We start from the raw sequence: 19,918 nt of genomic DNA on the forward strand, positions 1-19,918 counted from the left end.
TGAATAAAACCTGACAGCAGAGGTCTCTGTGTGGCTGCAGGTTTTTGTTCCAATCAAAGCAGCAGCACACCAGACTTGACTCATTTAATCAACTGATCTCAGTCTTCAGACAGTTGATTGGTCAAACTGTGTGCTCTTGATTGGCTGAAACAAAAACCTGCAGCCACACGGCCCTTTGTGGGACAGTTTGGACACCTCTGCCTTACAGGAACTACAAAGAAGAAATGTCTTAGAAATGAGAGCTCTTCTGTCCTGCACATCTTTGTTTGACCTATGCCATTCAACATCACTGCCTATCATCACACACCTCACTCATCCAAACATACACACACACACACACACCCTCAGCACTGACTGCACTGACAGGTCACTGTATTTTTTTTATTTGCTTTAACATTGTGGTTTTGTAAAAGTAAATTTGTTCTTTTTTCATCTTGTGGGAGAAAGTGTATATTCTACGAGGAGACTGAACAAAGACTTTGAGAGAAGGTTCTTTTGGGTTATTTGTTTATCTTTGCAAAGAGACTCATACCCAATACAAAGTAACAATTAGTCTGCAGAGAGAAGAGCGCTACAGAGCTAGTTCTCTGAGTTTTTATGTGATAACCATGTGATAACTATGCAGAAGTGTATCAAAACAAGTTGTTATCTCAAGTTCTCTCAGGATTGCACCTGGAAGAACTGGCTCAACCAGTTCGTGGTTACTGACTCAGCAGAAAACATGGACAGAACAAAAGGTCATACGAGGATAATCACAAATGCTTGGAATTTTCCATTACAATCTGCAACCTGTGTCTCCCTCTCATCAGTCAGAAATTAGAGCTTCAGTCCAGTTCTGCTTCAAATATAGTTGAAGGAGACATAAAGTCTGAGCTGCATGTACATTGTGATTTCCATGGTTTCACTGAATTGCTAATAACACAACAGGTGTATATATATGTAAGTATCTTAATGCACTGAGCCGTCTGAGGTGATTTTATCAGTTTAAATTATCTGATCTAAACAGAAGTTTTGTCTTCTGGGAAACCATGTGATCACTGAATCAAAAGTGAAAGTGCCTTCACCCTGCTGAAGGAGGGGTGTGAACAGCATTGGGGCATTGTGGTGCTTTATCTACAGCAACAGGACAAATACTTTACCTATGAACACTGCATAACTTAAAAACCTCCTGGATGGAAGAATGCAGTATTTCAATGGGTAAACTCTCTTCTGCAAAGGTGGGTTACTAAATGCTTTTGTGTTGTCAGTGAATAATACAGGTTCTATTGTGCCAATCTCCTTCCCATTTAGTGAGAAGCAGATTGAATAATCTGGACCAAGATGACTGAGAGTGAACCCATGATGGATAACTCAGAGGAGGAAGAGGTAAACACAGTGATGGATAACCAAAAATTCTAAAAACAATAAAATGACATGCCAGGTACATTACATTACTGTCCGATCAGTTTATGATTGGACTCATTACACTAAAGATTCATACCCTTTTCTCGTTATAAGGAGTCCTATCATGAACCTTTAGTGCTAATTATCAAATGTTATTATGCAAACACACTAAATCAAGATTTGATCAGTACAATCAAACTAAACATGAGCATATTAGGATTAATGAGCTTTGTGAGTACAATCTAAGTCTAAGCAATGTTGTCTCGATGTACATCCTCACTAAACTGCTAGCCTGGCTGTAAACTCTTTTTATTTCTTTTGAACAAACAAACAAACAAACAATAGTGCCAGTTACCATGATTGGATATCACAAAACTGAGCAAATAGTTCAGTTTGATCCAAAATTATGCAGTCACACATTAAATTACATGCCTTTTCTGCTTGTGTTTTGTCATTATTATTATTTTTTTTAAAACACATTGTTACTGACTGTTTCTTTTTTGTCAGGTTGCGGAAATATGGCCTAATGTACTCTTTTGTGGAGTATCTGGTTTGGTGCTGAATTAGTCTGTATTGCATGGGTGGGACAGAACTCATCAGGAAAGAGAATAACAAAAGATTGATGTTTGCAGTTGATCCCACACTGTGTGATTATAGTGGCCTGTACTTCATTGATGTAGAGTCCTGCCATTGGCAGGACTCTACATGTGACAGCCAGGAATGGGAAATGTAATGGGAATGGGAAATGTACATCAGAATGTGAGCCAGACTTTGATGCTGGGAAAGGTAAAAAAAAAAAAAAAAAAAGTTAGATCGTAAGAGTCTGATCAACAGTCCAAACTCAGGTGACATTCTAAACCCTCTCGACATAATCACTGCTCTCTTTCTGTGTTCTGATGCTTTTGTACAGCAGGAAATATCACTCAAAATGTCCATGTGTCAGTTCTCTGTGCCTCTGCTGCTTCTTAATTGTGACACACAGCAGTGCACACTCATGCTTTGGGCCATGAGAGACATTGTTAAAAAGTACAGACCTCAGTCACTCTCACAGTCAAAGGGCTTTATTGAAGACAGAATTGTTCTCTCTGAACTTCCAGTGATCTCTTTTGTGAGACTGGGTGAGTGCTCTTTGTCCAAGTCAGAGATTCTCAATAAGCTTCTGAGCAATTCTCAGCAGTACCATGACACTTTTGTTCACCACGACATGGAGGGTGGTGACAGTCCCAGAAAAATATCTGACGGACTGACTGAAATTACCTGGTACCTCCCTTGTGGAAACAAAAACATGGACATTTTCAGTGAGCCAGTGGCTATAGCTAACCTTCGTGGGGACATTGCTTCATTTGAAACACAATTTTCTTTCTTGTTTAAAACATCTGCAGCAGTTTATGTGTTCTTTGACGATCTAAACTCTGGATGCAGACGACTGACCAACCAGCACCACAAGGCACAGTGAGGGATGTAGTAGATACGTAGACACGCATTGAACAGATGGCAGACATTGCCCATGAACTGGGAATCCTGGTTGATGAGGACTGTCCAGAGTGCCAAAGTGCCAAGAAAAATGCAGAAGACATTACAGCAAAAATAACCTTTAACTATTTTCATAGTTATTTCCATAATTTAACACTTTTCATCATCTCAAGTTTCAGGTCTCTGCAGTCCAGCTGAGTTCAGTGCAAAGTTCTATAAACAGTTCAGTTGAATAAAGGCAGAAATCATTCTCATCTTAATGTAATATATTATTTAGTCATAAAATCTGTCTATCTTTGTGTTCATATATGTTTTGAGTTCGATTTTAATCCCTTTATGATATTATTGTGGTGTCAAGTTTTGTGCAATGTGTTCTAATCCATCTGTGTATTCTTCCATGAGGTGGAATCCACTTGTGTTCTGCTTATCTTGCACCTGTGGCTGCCTTGGGCGCCACTCTGTCTGTTACTGCTGTACTACAAAATGTGTTATCTCTCACTGCATAGGCTATGGTACTTTAATGGCACTGTAATGAGGAGATGTGTGAGGGACGTACCAGTGTATGTAACATTAAGAAGAGGAATAGTCTGGAATGTTTTTTTTTTTTTTTAAGTAGTCAATAGAAACCCAGATACCATCAAAAACAAAATGTGGTTGATATGAGACAATTGTGGCTAACATGAGATAAGAAGGAGACACCATTAGGTATCAGGGCTGCTAAAAACAAGGAACAAAGGTTGGACACAAGTTTTGATGCAAGTAAAATCACACCAACCAAACGACGGGTAGAAGAAAGGGACATGCCCAGTTACACCCAGACATGTCCTTGAACTTGGTCACAGCCTACAATATAAAAAGTGATTCACAGCTGGTAAAATTCAGCTGTAACAGAAAGTTAGTCAAGCAGAGTAAAAGGTGCGGCGCTTCGTGCTCGGGTCGCATTCTTAAACTGTTACAAAATATTGAGCAGACAGTAAATATAAACTCCTGGATAAAATAATGATGCTATGTTGCTGTGGAAAATCCTGTCTCACAAAGGTAGGTCACTGTGCCACTGTTTTTTTTTTCTTCTGTGATTTCTTTCTTTGCTTACACCCAGAATAAAACAGCAACAGAATTGCCTGTCTTGTAGCTCATGTTTTACTCCGCTGTATTTATGACAAGCTCTGGTTCTTCTTTTACCATTAAGGATTTTTCATTCAAACCTGTGACTTTCCTATAAAATATAATGCACTGTAACAGATTAGACACTTAGTAACAGATTAAACACTTCAGTCGACCTATTACAACAGTAAAATGCTCCTCTCACATTACTGCATCTGTAACAATAATCCAGTGGCGCAGTTACAGACAAACTGCTTAATGAATAGTTCCGAAAAGAATAAATTCATGAGCTAGTACAGTCATAAATTAAGGACTTTTATTTGTAATTTTTTGACTGTTGTATTGCTTCTAAGTAAAACATCTAAATATTTGTTCCACCAATGAAAAAAATATACCTGGCACTTGTCGTTAATTGTGTTTCAGCGGTTCCCCTGTAAGATGTTCTGTTGAAATGATTTGAATGCACTTGCATGGAGAAGGAATGAATCTGCAGAATTTTCCCTATTGTTTCATGGGGCCTTTAAGACCAAGTACTATTGGAATTTTGGGGTGTTGCTGAGTGCAGGGTTTTCTAAACTTACAGTATAAACAGTGGTGGAGGAAATACTGAAGCTTAGTACTTAAGTAAAAGTACAAATGTCCCACAAAAAATTTACTCAAGAGAAAGTGGAAGTACTACATCAAGAATCTTACCTAGTAAGGTATGTCTCTGTGGGCATAAAAAAAAAGTAAAAGTATTCAGTACTTATTTTTAAATTTACTTTAAAGTATTTTTTAAAGTAAAAGTACTCACGCAATTTGTTGTCTCAGTGTCGGGGCTGGGCCATTTTATTTATTTTTTATAAATTTCTTTATTGATCCCTCCTGGCGAAATTACTCTACATTTTACCCATACAAAGTGAACGAAACACACACAGACAAGCATGCACATGCACTAGAGACGCTGGGGCAGGGGACTGCCTAGTGAGACGCCCGGGGAGCTGGGGTGAATCGGTGCCTTGCTCAGGGGCACCACAGCCATGGTCACAGAGGCAGGGGAGGCGCGTCTCCTTCACCACCACCGTATCCGTTAATTTTTTGCGCTTGGTCGAGGAATCGAACCCACGACCCTTAGATCTCAGGCCGGTCCAAAATCCAAAGCCGCACTCTTAACGTACTGCGCCCCCAAATTTTGATAAAGAACGTAGATATACTGATTTATGCCTCTGCCTATGCTGCTCATAAGCAACTATACAATACCTGCTTAAATACGGCTAAAGATGGCTGTCTGATTCCGAGCTGGAGGGCTCAGAATCAGGCTCACGCTCAGCCGACGCTGGCTCTGGGTTGATGTCGCATGTCGTTTCTTCTCGCTGGAATCAGGCCAGTCCACTAGCTGGTGCTGCTACCAAATGCGCGCTCTGCCATCATTGGAGGTAACAGAGCCACCTGATTGGCTGGCAATGGCAAACAACGCCTCAATGCAATCAGTCTATTTTTTTTTCATGCAAGATTTTGAGGAAATTATGGTCATAACATGTAACGAGTAACGGCATAAATTGTAGAAATGTTGTGGAGTAGAAAGTACAGATAACTGCTGCAAAATGTAATGGAGTAAAAGTAGGCTATGCTTTATTATTTTTACTTAAGCAAAGTACAGATACGTAAAAAAAATAATTAAGTACAGTAACAAAGTACAAATACTTTGTTACATTCCACCACTGAGTATAAACTTGTGTCTTATTACATTTAGTGAGAAGCCAATTGAATAATCTGGACCAAGGTGATTGTGAGTGAACCCAGGATGAATAGCTCAGAAAATACTAAAAACAATAAAATGACATGCCAAGTACATTACATTACTGTCCTGTCAGTTTATAACTGGACTCGTTAAACTAAAGATTCATACCATACCTGTCATTATAAGGAGTCCTACGCTGAACCAGACGCCTTCCTTGAGCATCACGGTGAGGAAGGAGACTCTCCTGTAACACGACACTCTGACTGTAAGTGTGATAGATCCAAATGTTGGAGTGCAGCCTGAGGATATCTGTTGTTTAGCAGAAACAAAGAAATAAGAAATACAATATTCAAGTGTCAGGAAACTGTACATATTGTAATGAAAACATGTTGTAATGTGGAGAGACTGACTCGTGCTTCTCTTGTTGCAGATGTTCCTCCACCAGGAGAAGTAACAGTTCTCTACTCAGGCAGTGAGACTGTCTCTCTTGGCTTGGCTCCCTTGGCACAAACTGATTCCTCTGTCAGGTATAAACTTCAAATAGATTATTCCTGTGACACACAGAGAGGCAGTGTGATCGTGGAAGACTCCAGCACTGTAATTGTTGGGGGACTGATTCCTGGGACAGAGTATACTTTCAGGATCACAAGGACAGCAGAGAATGGAAATCAAAGCAAAGCAGCTTCAGTATCCGTCTTTACAGGTAAATATAAATATAAATAACATAATGCTGCTTGAACTGAAATCAAATTGCTCAGTGCAGGAAAGCATTGGCTGAATAGTCGCTGAGCACAATTAAAGCTTCCACATAGCCTTAACATAAAAATATATACTTCTTACACAGAGGTATTCTCTCAGTTTGTTATAAGGGTTTGTGCCAAACTACAGAGGTGCTCAAGTGTATTTGTTCAAATTGTGCTCTGCTTATTGTGACCTTGTTGTCTATCACACCAATTTTCCCAGAGGATCTCATTCATTTTTCATTAAAGATCGTGACTTCACATCTAGCGCCACCAGCAGGTTGAAATTTTTGATTTTGGGGGAAATATCTCAACAGGTATTGGATGGATTGTAATAAAATTTTAAACAGCATCATCAGGGCCTAGTTTTAATTAACTTCATGACCAAATTCCCATTGCTCTCAGCTCTGCTTTGGGTTTATTGCTAATTATCAAATGTTATTATGCAAACACACGAAATGAAGGTTTGATCAGTACAATCACAGTAACCAGTCTGATCCAAAATGATGCAAATTTAATGTCACACAAATTAAATTACGTCTATTCTGCTTTTTTTTTTTTTTTTTTTTTTTTTCAAACACATTGTTATTGACTGTTTCTTTTTTTCCAGGTTGCTGAAATCTGGTCTAATGAATCTCCTTGCCTTGTTGGTTTTAGAGCACTGTTCTGTATTCTGGTTGGGACAGAACTCATTAGGAAAGAGAATAAAAAAAAGATTTATTGTTGCAGTCAATTCCATGCTGCGTTATTATAGTGGCCTGTAGTTCAGTGATGTAGTGTCCACCACCGGCAAGACTAGTGTCACTAGCATGCATGCTAGTCCATGTATGTTTTCATGCACATATGAACACGATGAGTGACCTCTCATAAAAAAATCTGAATCATAGCTGTACAGGGGGTCAGAAGATGCACAGGGCACCTTTAAGTTTAGATGCATGATTTAGTAAATTAAAAATCTCTTGTAAAAATTTTACACAAACCATTTTCTTTATTATGTCCACAGAGAAAAAACTGGAGAGCTTACTGAAGGATCTGGGCTTGGAGCAGCACTACACAGAGAAGCTATCTCTGAGCACAATACTTCAGATCGATGAGAAGACCATCACTGATGAACCTGCCAGGTGTAACTCAGATCTTCCATGGTATTTTCTGAAGAAACTAATGATGGTTAATGTGACAGCCAGGAATGTGACATGTACATCAGAATGTGAGCCAGACTATGATGCTGGGAAAGGTAAAAAAAAGTTAGATCTTACGAGTCTGCTCAACAGTCCAAACTCAGGTGACAGGGCAAACCCTCTCGACATAATCACTGCTCTCTTTCTGTGTTCTGATGCTTTTGTACAGCAGGAAATAGCACTGAAAATGTCTATGTGTCAGTTCTCTGTGCCTCTGCTGCTTCCTAACTGTGACACAGAGAAGTGCACACTCATGCTTTGGGCCATGAGAGACATTGTTAAAAAGTACAGACCTCAGTCACTCTCACAGTCAAAGGGCTTTATTGAAGACAGAATTGTTCTCTCTGAACTTCCAATGATCTCTTTTGTGAGACTGGGTGAGTGCTCTTTGTCCAAGTCAGAGATTCTCAATAAGGTTCTGAGCAATTCTGAGCAGTACCATGACACTTTTGTTCACCACGACATGGAGGGTGGTGACAGTCCCAGAAAAATATCTGATGGACTGACTGAAATTACCTGGTACCTCCCTTGTGGAAACAAAAACATGGACATTTTCAGTGAGCCAGTAGCTATAGCTAACCTTCGTGGAGACATTGCTTCATTTGAAACACAGTTTTCTTTCTTGTGTCAAACATCTGCAGCAGTTTTTGTGTTTTTTGATGATCTAAACTCCGAGTGCAGACTACTGACAAACCAGCAAGACAAGGCACAGATCTTCTTGGTGGTTAACCATCAGAGCAAAACCTTCAGTTCGGATGCTTTAGAAGTGCTGGCAACAAAGTTGGGCTTGACTAACAGCAACATTATCTTGAAGAGTAAGTGCACGAATGATGCAGACTTTGTGAAAAGTTTGAGGAAAACAGTCAGTCATATATTTGAGAACACAAAGGTGAAGATGCCCATTGAACAGATGGCAGACATTGCCCATGAATTGGGAATCTTGGTTGATGAAGACTGTCCAGAGTGCCAGACTGCCAAGAAAAATGCAGATGATATTACTGCAGAAATTCAAAACACCCTTCAATTCAAAGAAGCTCAGCTTCCCCTGCAAGGTCAAATATGGAAGGAACTGACGAGCTTAGAGAAGGAAGAATTTCGACTTCGAAAAGTTGGATCTGAAAATGTAGAAAATTACAAAAGTGATCTTCAGAGACAGAAAGAAAAACTTCGGAGCAAACAGAACTCTTATGACATATCAAATGCAATGATTTGCTTCATCAGTGCAATATCAAGCCCAGGGATAGAGAGGTGTTATTTCCTGAAATGGATGCGAATCAACCTCGATAACCTGTCTCGAGAAAAACTGTCTGGCCTCAGGGAGCAGTACAAAGAAAAATGCAAGAATTCTGAGAACAAAGACGAGATCAAAGACATTGACAAACAACTTTCCAGCAGCTCATTGGGAACTGAACACTTCTTCCGTGAAATGGGTCAAATCTATGAAGCTTCAGTTTACCTTCCAGAGACACACCCGTCACGTCAACAGTTACAGCATCTGCCCAGACTGTGTGCAGGATTGTTGCTTGATGGATTTCCCCTTGAGCTTGTGGATGGAGATGCATCCAACATACCTCTCAGATGGGTGAGTGACGTTCTGTCTCAGCTCAGTGACTTGGTGTCTCCAAAGAGCAAGATACTGGTGGTCACAGTTCTTGGAGTTCAGAGCACAGGAAAGTCCACTCTCCTTAACACCATGTTTGGAGTGCAGTTTGCAGTCAGCAGTGGTCGATGCACTCGAGGTGCTTTTATGTTGCTGATCAGGATCAATGAAGACGTCAGAAAGGTTCTCAACTGTGACTTCATGGTGATCATTGACACTGAGGGCTTAAAGTCACCTGAGCTTGCACAACTGGATGATAGCCATGAGCATGACAATGAACTTGCAACACTTGTTGTGGGGCTGAGTGATATCACCATCATCAATATTGCAATGGAGAACTCAACAGAAATGAAGGACATCCTACAGATAGTTGTGCATGCTTTTCTCAGGATGAAAGAGGTGGGCAAAAAGCCTAAATGTCAGTTTGTTCACCAGAACGTGTCGGATGTTTCAGCCCATGAGAAGAACTTAAGAGACAGGACACTGCTCTTGCAACAGTTAAATGAGATGACGCAGGCAGCAGCCAAAATGGAAAAGAAAGAGGAGAACAAGAGTTTCACTGATGTGATGGAGTACAGTCCAGACACTGGGAACTGCTACATTCCTGGACTCTGGAATGGAAACCCACCAATGGCACCGGTCAATGCAGGGTACAGTGAAGCTGTATATGAGCTCAAGAAAAACATCATCCAACTACTGGGAAATTCTGCGTCATCTGCTAATGACATCTCTGAGTTTAAAGAGTGGATGTCAAGCCTGTGGAATGCAGTAAAGCATGAAAACTTCATCTTCAGCTTCAGAAACAGTCTGGTGGCTGATGCATACATGAGGCTCTGCACAGAATTCAACAAATGGGAATGGGAATTTAAAAAAGACATGTTCAGATGGGTTACCAATGCTGAAACAAGAATTTCAAATTTTGGTACAGTTGCTGCGAAATCTGAAAAATCTGACATGACAGAACTTGTCACATGTTTGAAAAGTGAAGCCTGCACAGAGCTGACTAAATGGGAGAGGACACTTCTTGACAATCTGACACAGTACTTCAAGCAAACAGAGGGTCATGTCTATCTGGTTGAAGGATACAAATAGGACTTTGCCAATAGTGCAAAGAGCCTTCGTCGAGAGATGGAGAGCTCTGTACTCAATCAGCTCAGAGCAGCAGCTGACATCAAACAGGGAATGACAGAACTTGAAAGAATCAAGGAAAATCACACAGAAGAAATCGAAAAAGCAGCGTGTGCACTGATTGATGAATGTCGGAAGAAGAATGTCCAGATGAGAAATGAAGAACTGGACAGAGAATTTGATAAGATGTGGAATGAAACAGTGAAGAAACTGTCTTTCTCTGAACAAAAGGAAATAGATGTCTTCACCAGGGTGAACCATATCCTGAGAGGAAATCTGGTGAACAAGGGGGCTCATGCATCTCAGCTGTTGAATGCAAAGAACCTGGAAATGTGTGGACTAACACCATTCAAATATACAGCTGAAGGATTCCTCAACCAATTTGAACACAATGTGAGGAAGTTCTTCAACTTCTCAAATCACACAGCAATGGTACAGAAAAAGGCTGATAGCATCATTGCTGCGTGCACTGAATTTGTGAATGAAAAAGTCAAAAGAAGGAACAATTACTCTGACACTTACACTGAGGAGATCCTACACATCATTGACAAGAGGCTGCAAAACAATCAGGATGTTAAGACAGACATCGAGTTTGAAGTTCCTCTGAAACAGCACATCTGTGGATTTGCAGCCAGACACTTCCAGAAAATGCACAAAGATTTCCTACATGTGAATGATCCTCACAGATGTCTGACTGAAAACAAAGAAAAGTTTCGCGCTGATTTTAAAGACGTGTTCTGTGAACGAGACCAGTGCCAGAAGAAAGCAGAGGAATTCACAGACCGATGCTTGAAGCCTGCAGTTGAAGACTTTGTCAACCGTTGCCTGGGTCCTGATATCGTTGGAGAAATGCTGACAAGAAAAGAATTCAGCACAAGAATGTTTTTCCAGTATTCAGTTTTACTGGATCTGCTTTCAAAGGATGACTTTTCAAAGTATTTGAGTTATATTAGATCATATGAGGAATATGTAAAGACGTGGATTCTGGACCAAACAGTGGCTCACTTCTCAAATGGATCTAAGACATTTGAGTTTGAGGATCAACATCTCCAGTCAAGCATCAACAGCATAAACTGTGCAATAAACAAGGCCAAAATGAAAAAGAGCGGAAACTTGAAGACATTTGTGTCACATGTCTGTCAGGAACTTGGAGATAAACTGGTCATTCCCCAGGATGATCTTGGTGCTTTCATGATCCTGAACAAAGCAAACCAGGAACAGTTTGCACACTGGCTCACAGAGTGTGTGAAGGAGATGGCAGCAGCTCTTAGGGAGAAGTTTAAAAAAACAAACATCCAGATGAAACTAAAAAATCTCCATATGAATCCCCAGAACGAGCTTTTCACCAGAGTGGTTGGATGTGGTAAACAGTGTCCGTTCTGTGCAGTGCCCTGTGAGGCAGGAGGAAAAGCCCATACTGAGCACTGGGCTTCACTGCATCGACCAGAGGGTCTGGGTAGTTACAGGTGGCATGGGACAGAAAAACTTGTCACTGACATTTGCTCGTCTTCTGTGATCAGTGACACCAGTTTTCGCTGTCATGCTACAAACTATGAATGGCACCCCTACAAACGTTACACTGAAATTTTCCCAGACTGGAAAATTCCTCCAGACATAAGCCTTCAGGCATCAGACTACTGGAAATATATACTGACAAGGTTCAACAGGGAGTTTGCAGGAGCATATAAAGCACAGCCTGCTGATATTCCTTCAACCTGGAAAGAAATCACACCTGAAAAGGCAAAACAGAGTCTCAAAGAGTCATTTAGCATCAAGTGAGAGACGACATGCTCTGTGGTACAGAGGTGCATGTTCTCCTCATTACACTGATTCATTCATTATCCTCTCAAGGATATTTTGATCTTACTTGTTTTATTTGCCATAGAAGAAAATCACAAATAGTAACATGCTGTTGACAAGATAACAAGGCTGATGATATTTAGAGCAGAGATACTGTATTTTACCACTGTGACTTACAATAGGAAACTATGAGAGAAACTCTGCCATTAGTGCTCACCTTTGTTTGAGATGTAATGTGTTTAATAAAAATAATCAGCTTTAGCTCTATGTTGATGATGAGCGCATGTTTAAATGCTTCATGATACTCTGAGTGCATGTACATGCTAGGATCACATGTAAGAAACATACCAAGTTAAATCTACATTTGATTTGATGATTTTAAGACAGATTAACATCATTATATTGACACTGAAAAGATGTACGCAGATAATCAGAGCAACAAAGTGTCAGAAAAATGCTTTTGTTTTATCAAATTAAATATAATATTTAATGTTACTGTTTGTTTTTGTTTGTTTGTCTGTGAAGTATCTGATATCAAATATCAACATGTATGTTTATTTTCCTTCTTAAAATATTACTGTGTATGTGGTATTAGAATAGAACAGAAACTTGTTTAGTATAGAATGTCATTTTTTTCTAAATCAGAATAAAGAAATGGGTTTTTTTTTTGGTTTTTGTGAAATGCCTGATGAGAAATATTAAAATTTTCATTAGTAATAAAAGGTCAGTTTGTATATCTCTATTAAAAATATCACTTATAACTGTCCATAACTGTTATTTTCAACATATATACAGTACTTTCCTCTGATAACTAACTGAATAAAGAAACCAAATCGGCAGTCTGGCTATGAATGTCTTTAATGTTTCCCAGATCAGAATCACAGCATACAGTGTATAATAACTTCTAAAGTAAACAGAAATATCATCACCTCATTTATTTATATAGTTTTACTTTACTTTTTTTAAATAATCATCTTTTTTTTAAATTCCATTATTTAACATTTTTCTTCATCTCAAGTCTTGGGTTTCTGAATTCAACAAAGAATGTAAAAACAAGACAACAGGTGCAACTTCGCAAGCTGTGAGTGTGCAAGTGTATATGTGTTAGCCTTTGTGTCTGTTTGCCACATGTGGCGTGTTAATCATGTACTTTCATGCATCATTGACGTGACACAGGATCTCTAAATAACCTTGCTGATTCAGGTGGATGACTGCAATTTCTGGGCACGTTGAAATAACAATAAACTGAAATCCAGCGGCAACAGCGTGAACCACAGGGCTGCAGAGAGTCACTTTGGCTGAGTGTGTGTGTCCACATACATCTAGTCTGATCCACTGTTAAAACGCACACGCTCGGAGTCGGACAGACTTTTCTGATTTACTTCACGTCATCCATCTCTCAACTGCTTACAACATGAAACTGTTTTCTGCTACATCACATCACTGTAAGAGCAAACAACCTCCATAATCACAAACGCAACACAGTGTGTGGAAGGGAAAGGTTGCACTGCATGTGCGATGGTGTTACTCTACGAGGATATGAGGCATCTTATGGTATCAAAGCCCTCATGTCTGTCCCACATGTGATTAAGTAGCTACATGTAAACACTGCTACATGTGAAGCGAGCTAACATTTAATTGACCGTGTTTAAGTTTAGTCTCTCTCGTCTAGAAGTGCTGACCGTGAATCACTGGCCAGTTCCCTGCACCATCATTACATTAGTTAGCTGGCAAAAGGCAAAGCTGGCTTTTATCAGTACTCTTAGCCTCTGAAAGTCACACAGATCATGCAGCACAGATTCATCCGGAGCAAATCTGGATCAATTTCAAAATCATAATTTGCTAAAGTTTCCGAAAAAACCCAAACCAGACTTTAAGTAGATTTTCCAAACTTTAAAATGCTTCGGCCCTCTGTCATGTGGGTGCTGCAGGGCAGATGAATTCTGCTACAGTGACTTTCCTGATACATGATGCTACAGGATGCCCATGTGATAACAGGCAATCTGAAAAAGAAAAATAATTTCATAATGGCATGAAAAATGATTACTTACCAGTGAAATGGAAACTGAAGCTAGTGGCCCCTTGTTTTTGTTTTTTCCTTTTTTTTTTCTTTTTTGCAAACTGCACCTGTTGTCTTTTGTTGTCACAAAATAAGCATTTCATTCATTCACTCAAAAAAAAAAGGAAAAAGAAAAACAAACAAGAAACTTAATATTTACAAATATTTTGTATGTTTGATTCTTACACTTAAAAATGTACAGTTTAGATTCTCTTCCAGATGTGGTGTGTCTCTGTCCTGCCACCCAGTTTGGTATTTCTCTTCTCACATCCGGTTTCCTCAGAGTGGGCAGACTGCAGTGAAGTCTGCCACAATGGCGCCCTCCAGTGATAGCTTATAAAATCGGCAGAGAAAAAGAACAGACCAAACTGAATACGTTGTTCCTGTTTTCACCTCCAGTGGTGTCATTGTAGCTGTGTTGTGGTGAGGTTTACTTCACGACCCCTCACTGCCTCCTCATCCACAGGCGTGAGTACAAAAGGGTTCGTGTGGATCTGATCAGAGAGATCCTCTGAAGGACTCATGAACAAGGTGGCAAACGTTGTGGGTAGAAAGGTGGCCAAGCCTTTGAATTTCCTCATATGAATTTCCTTATTAGTGATCAGTTCGTCCTCTCGTTTGATTCTTCTGATTCTGATTTCTACATTTAAGGCTGTGAGTCTTTTTCCAATCTCCTCCCAAAGTCTCCGCTCCACAGAGTGCACCTTTTCCTGCGCTGCTGTCCTTCATCTGCTCCGCAGCATTTATCCACCTGCAGCACACCCGGGTCGGTTGTTTTGTGTTTTACATTGTGCACATTTCCCTTTTCCGTAGGTTTCCAAAATCTCTGACAGGAGCAGACAGGTACGGTATCTCTCTTCCCTTCCAGCCCTCCCCCCACCACCCCGCTAGGCAGTAATAAAATAGAAAACAAACAATCAAACAGGCTAAAGCTAGAGCACAAGCAAAGACAGCACCGGTGACTAACTTCTCCCCTACTGGATGCAGGCTACCATGGGCTCCTGTGGGCTCAAACAACAGCACATCTGTTCAGTTAACATACTGTATTAACCCAGAGGGGGGCACTGCTGAGCTGTAGGCCTGCACATCCTCACCCCCACAAAAGAGACGAATCAGAAACAGCAAGTATCTAGTATGTTGCTTTTACCCTGTTCAGGAGATCCAAGCCCCGTTTTCTTCTTGCAGCTCTGCGCTGCAGGCCGTGAAAGCCCACCAGGTACCCTCAGTGTGCTTAGAGTTTAATTTACAACGGATGAGTTCACAAAAACTCACGAGCTTAGTGAACCCTTGAATTTGAGGATAGTAGCAGAGCTGAACTGATGTCAGAAATAGAGTAGAACGGCTCTGACACAGTGAAGTCAGGTGTTTCGGAGTTTTGTGGTCACAGGGGCGTAGTTATGAACGATCAACTGCAATATGGCCATCAGTCATGAATACAAAGCTAATGTACTGATGTACAGAGAAGAAGGGAGGGAGTAAGTAATGTTGATACAGAGGGGTGTCTACGTTTTTACCATGGGGATGATCCTGCCTGTCTGCCTCTCTATCTATTAGCTGTCTAATTACGGCCCACCTATGCCAATGTGAAGCAGCTCTCATACCACACACACCAACACACACACACAAACACACTCACGCTCTCTTACAGGTACACATCAAACAGAATATGCATGTGCTGGAAATAGGGGTGCAGACAGGAGAAGGAAGGTGTAAGTAAAAGAGCAGAGGCTGCATGTCTCTGCTTTGTTTCTCACCCTCGCTGAAATACAAAAATAATCCCGTACACTCCAGCTACAACAACAGACTTGGTACCTCAAGTACCCTAAAAAAAAAAAGTGATCGCTTTCATACAGATGGAAGGAAGAAGTCGCTACTGAAGGATGATGGGATAGCTGTTGGTGTATTGTATCACCTGGCCTCTAAATAACATCACGAAGGAGAGAAGGAGAGAATGAATGGAAGGGTATTTTCACAGTTGTTGCTTTGACTGTAACATGTTGCTTTGATTCCTTTTTAATAAATGAGTGTTGGGAGGTGAAGAGATGGATTTAATAATAAGACCAATATCTAAAGTGGACTGATATGATCTGAGTAGATTTGGGAAACGTGCATTGACAGATACAGTATCCTTTCCCCCGTCATCATCTTTAAAAATAATTCATGCATAGATCCCCACTGAGAAAACCCATTTATATAATTTCTCCTTTGTACACATTTATATATAACTATATATAATATCATTTCTCTATATCTATATTTTCGGCAAAAAATCTTTCCACAAAAAACAACAATTAAACAAATGCTTGGAAAAAAAAAAGAAACGGAACGTGAAAGAAAGAAAGAACACAATCGAGGGCCAGTTTGGCACTTTGTCATGAGAACACACAGCATCTGTTAGTTGACAGTAAATAGGAATACTCTAGAATTTTCTTTAGTTTTTTTTCTCCCTCGATGAGAAAGCAAACACAGTGGTACATACTTGGCACCAAGAATGCTGGTGGAATGAAAGTATCTGATATCAGTGTTTTCATAGCTATATGCTTAGTGTATGTACTCTATGTCCCCTCCTACAGCTCAGTAGTGTATGAATCCTTAGAGCACAGGAGCACTGGGGAGAGAGAGAGAGAGAGAACCACATGTTGAATGAGAGGAACAAAGCAGGGATAAGACACAGATGTAGAAAAGAGAACGATATATGCACATAATACGCCAGTGAGAGAGAAAAAAAAAAGAGATGACACCAAAGTAAAAGCATTTGTGCCTTTGACAAATGTCAGAGGGCTTTAGTCTGGAAACAGCAGACTTTCTTTGAAAACAGGATCTTTAAAAGATCTAAATCACCCCCAGACTGATCATCTGCTGCCTTGCAGTTCAGTTGCTTCTCCACATGCCACCAGTGGAGGGAGCTGCTAAGTTTGACAGCACATGATGGAGGAGGTGGAGTTGCTTTTGGAGAAAGAAGAGAATAAGAGAACAGAAAAAAGGCCCACATCCAGAGGCCTCCTTTCTGGATCAGTAGCAGAGCCAGTCTTCCTGGTCCTTATGTGGCGAAGTGTTGGGGCAGTCCCTACTATACCCTGGTTGTGGAGTGGGGGTGGGGCAAGGTGTTGTTGTGGCCAGTGGAGGGGAAGGTGTTAAAGGCATGAAGAGGCTGCATGCTGGTGATGGTACTGGGGATCATGGTGATGGTGTTAGGTGTCATCAGTGGCACGTCGTCGGGGGCACGGCGTAGTGCCAGCGTGTAGTCAGGTGGGCAGGCAGGCCGTAGGATGTCGTGGGGCCGGAGAGGCTCCATGTCGTGGTGAGCATCGTGCTCTGAATGCTTCATCTGCAGAGACATGATCTCCTCCTCCTGACTGTGAGCCAGGTCGTTGGCAGGGCCACCCCGCTGAGGCGACAGCCGGTGGCGCCGCATCTCGTGCCGCTTGTCACGCTTGTAGTAAAGAGCTGCGAACGCAAGGATGTTGAGGAAGAGGAGCGACGCCCCCACAGCAACTGTCACACTCAGCTCCGTGGAATAGTCTCGAGTGTCTCCAGGGAAGAGGTCCTGGTGTGGACGCTCTGAACCCTCAGGCTCTGTAACAGAGGGAAATGTGGGGTAGGGATGACGAGTGGTGCGCGGGCCCGGTGTTCTGTGCCAGGGTCCGGAGGTGCCCGGGCGAGGGCCTGGCGGTGAGCGGGTAGTGGTGGGGAAGAGCACCTCATGTAGACTGTGGAGGTGGGGAACTAATTCCAGCCAGAAGGCCACCTTATTGGCTCTGTAGTTGTCTCTAACACGAGGTTTTAAGCCAATGTGGAGGTACTGCTTGTCCTTCGAGTTGAACTTGGTCCAGATGACCTCTTCAAAACGGTTGGGCTTGGTGTGAATGAACTTGGTGTCCTGAGGGACTGGCAGGTTGGGGTCCCTAGTGGATGACAGAGGGGGCATCTCTGTTATAGGTTTCAAGTCACAGTTTTAATCAATCTGTTTCAAAGATTTCTTCATTGGGTTGACATCTAAACTCTGCTAAATCCTAGATTTTTATTTATGAACTTACAGCAACACGATACAGACAACTAAACTTTTTTCATAAATACACCTCTCTTGATAAAAGGGAAGAAAAACTTCAGAAAGGCACTTTAACTTTACTACTGAAGAGGCACTACTCTAGCTGTTTAACCCTGCAGTTGCACCACAGAGCAAAACAAGAATTAGAAACATATAAAATAAAATCAATAGCAATGCCTACCCAGTCTTGGCGAAGTTGGTCCAGTAAGTCATGACCACGGCGCTCAACATCACATCATTCTTCGAGAAGTTGCACGGAAACAAATCTGTGGCTCCGATCATGGGCACACCAAATACGTACGGTATCTCATCTCCGTGGGCGGCGTCGGCCCATTCGGGTCGCGTCTCGGTCTGGCAGTGGTGGTAGAACGTGTAAAAGTAAACCGGGGACTGAAACTCAGCATGGAGTTTGGCAGTGGCCACTGCTGGCGCCACCCACTGGTGGTCAGTAAACAGAGCTAACAGTGTCTTCCTTCGCATGTCGCCATTGTCCCTGTCTGCCCAGTCGGTGTACATGAACTTAATGGTCTCCCTCAGGATGTCTTTTCCTGGAGGATAGGATGTGGGAAGGGGGAAAAAAAAGGACAGAGAAACAAGAAGAAAAGAGAAAGTGAAAAAGGAGAAAAATGTGGTAGGTTAAGAGGAAATATATAGGATATACTTAAGATCAAGAGAGGGTGAAGGAAGACAGAAATACACGCCGCAAAGATAAATTGGAAAACATCAAAGAGGCACCTGTGTTTGTATGTACTGTATGTGTGTGAGACAGAAAAAGTGAAGGGACAGACTGAGCAACACAAGAGAGAATATGCCTCTCGGAGAGCAGAATGAATGACAGGCACTTGAGATGGAGCGTGACTGCATTATCCAAATGTGCCTGTATTTTGACTGTGGCCTGCTGTGAGGGGTTTGCAGGTTGATCTGTTAGGAACAACAGCACTGTGATTGGGAGCTGGCTGCCTGGGGGATGATGAGAGACAGCATTAGTGCCCACAGAGCCTCAAAGGCCACAGCACAGACCCACCACGGTGAAAGATAATCTCGATGATAGGCAGTCTCTTTAGTATGCCTGTCTTGGTTGATACACTTCACTGGGCTTCGCATTTTATCTCGTATTATTCTTTGCCAACATAATGTTTTAAAGGCTTGCATTTCCGCTGGGAGCTGTAGTTTTGGACGAGCTGTTGTTGATGTATTTTTATTGAAAGCATATAATAATGTAAACTGTATTTATAACAACGAATGAAGCGTTTCTTCTTTAAGAATCCAACAAGTAGCACTGCTGTGCGTGATGTGACATCTAGCTCAGGTCTTAGAGAATATATTTATTATACTGAAACTTGTTAATAACCTATAGTGTTCACTTTCACAGCTATACATTTATATTTTGACAATTTCTGCTTTATTATCAGTCTTTTGTGTGTGGAACCCATAAAGCTTTCAGCTAATGAGGCTCCTTCTCTTCCCCCCAAAAGCCTGAAAAACGAATACAGTTGGCATTCCTCACCTTCAGGGTATCCATAGAGGTTGTCGACAAAGTTAGAGATGGTGTAGTCAAATGCAGCGGCTGAGATGCCGTCGTTGTCCTCGCTGTCGTCCACAAACTTCAGCCCCTCTCCTTGGTTCACTCCTATTAGGATGTCATAGTTGAGGAACTCCCCCTGGTGGAAAAATACGGTAAGAAA

At 41.3% G+C, this 19,918-nt stretch overlaps 3 protein-coding genes across 7 annotated transcripts in view; 2 read left to right on the forward strand and 1 right to left on the reverse strand.

Annotated features, from left to right (window-relative positions):
- Positions 1-1,320: 1,320 nt before the first annotated feature.
- LOC121177504 (up-regulator of cell proliferation-like) lies at positions 1,321-2,839 on the forward strand. Its single transcript, XM_041031829.1, has 2 exons — positions 1,321-1,365; positions 2,192-2,839. Exons 1-2 carry the CDS (start codon positions 1,321-1,323, stop codon positions 2,837-2,839), a joined length of 693 nt encoding a protein of 230 aa, XP_040887763.1.
- A 922-nt stretch (positions 2,840-3,761) lies between these two features.
- On the forward strand, positions 3,762-12,500 carry LOC121176796 (interferon-induced very large GTPase 1-like). Its single transcript, XM_041030878.1, is given in 4 exon segments — positions 3,762-3,894; positions 5,867-5,945; positions 6,111-6,383; positions 7,424-12,500. Coding segments are annotated over 4 exon segments (5,073 nt in total). The 5' UTR covers positions 3,762-3,855; the 3' UTR covers positions 12,106-12,500.
- Positions 12,501-17,255: 4,755 nt separating this feature from the next.
- Positions 17,256-19,918, reverse strand: part of nlgn2a (neuroligin 2a) — an 88,783-nt gene continuing 86,120 nt past the window's right edge. For all 5 annotated transcript variants that reach the window (XM_041031093.1, XM_041031092.1, XM_041031095.1 and 2 more), the window contains 3 exons: positions 19,741-19,894; positions 18,415-18,781; positions 17,256-18,090 (listed from right to left, as the gene is read on the reverse strand). In XM_041031093.1, the coding sequence (XP_040887027.1) occupies positions 17,256-18,090; positions 18,415-18,781; positions 19,741-19,894 (1,356 nt within the window). The remainder of the gene's footprint in view (positions 18,091-18,414; positions 18,782-19,740; positions 19,895-19,918) is intronic.

This window comes from Toxotes jaculatrix, chromosome 23, assembly GCF_017976425.1.
Source record: "Toxotes jaculatrix isolate fToxJac2 chromosome 23, fToxJac2.pri, whole genome shotgun sequence".
NCBI classification, from domain to species: domain Eukaryota; kingdom Metazoa; phylum Chordata; class Actinopteri; family Toxotidae; genus Toxotes; species Toxotes jaculatrix.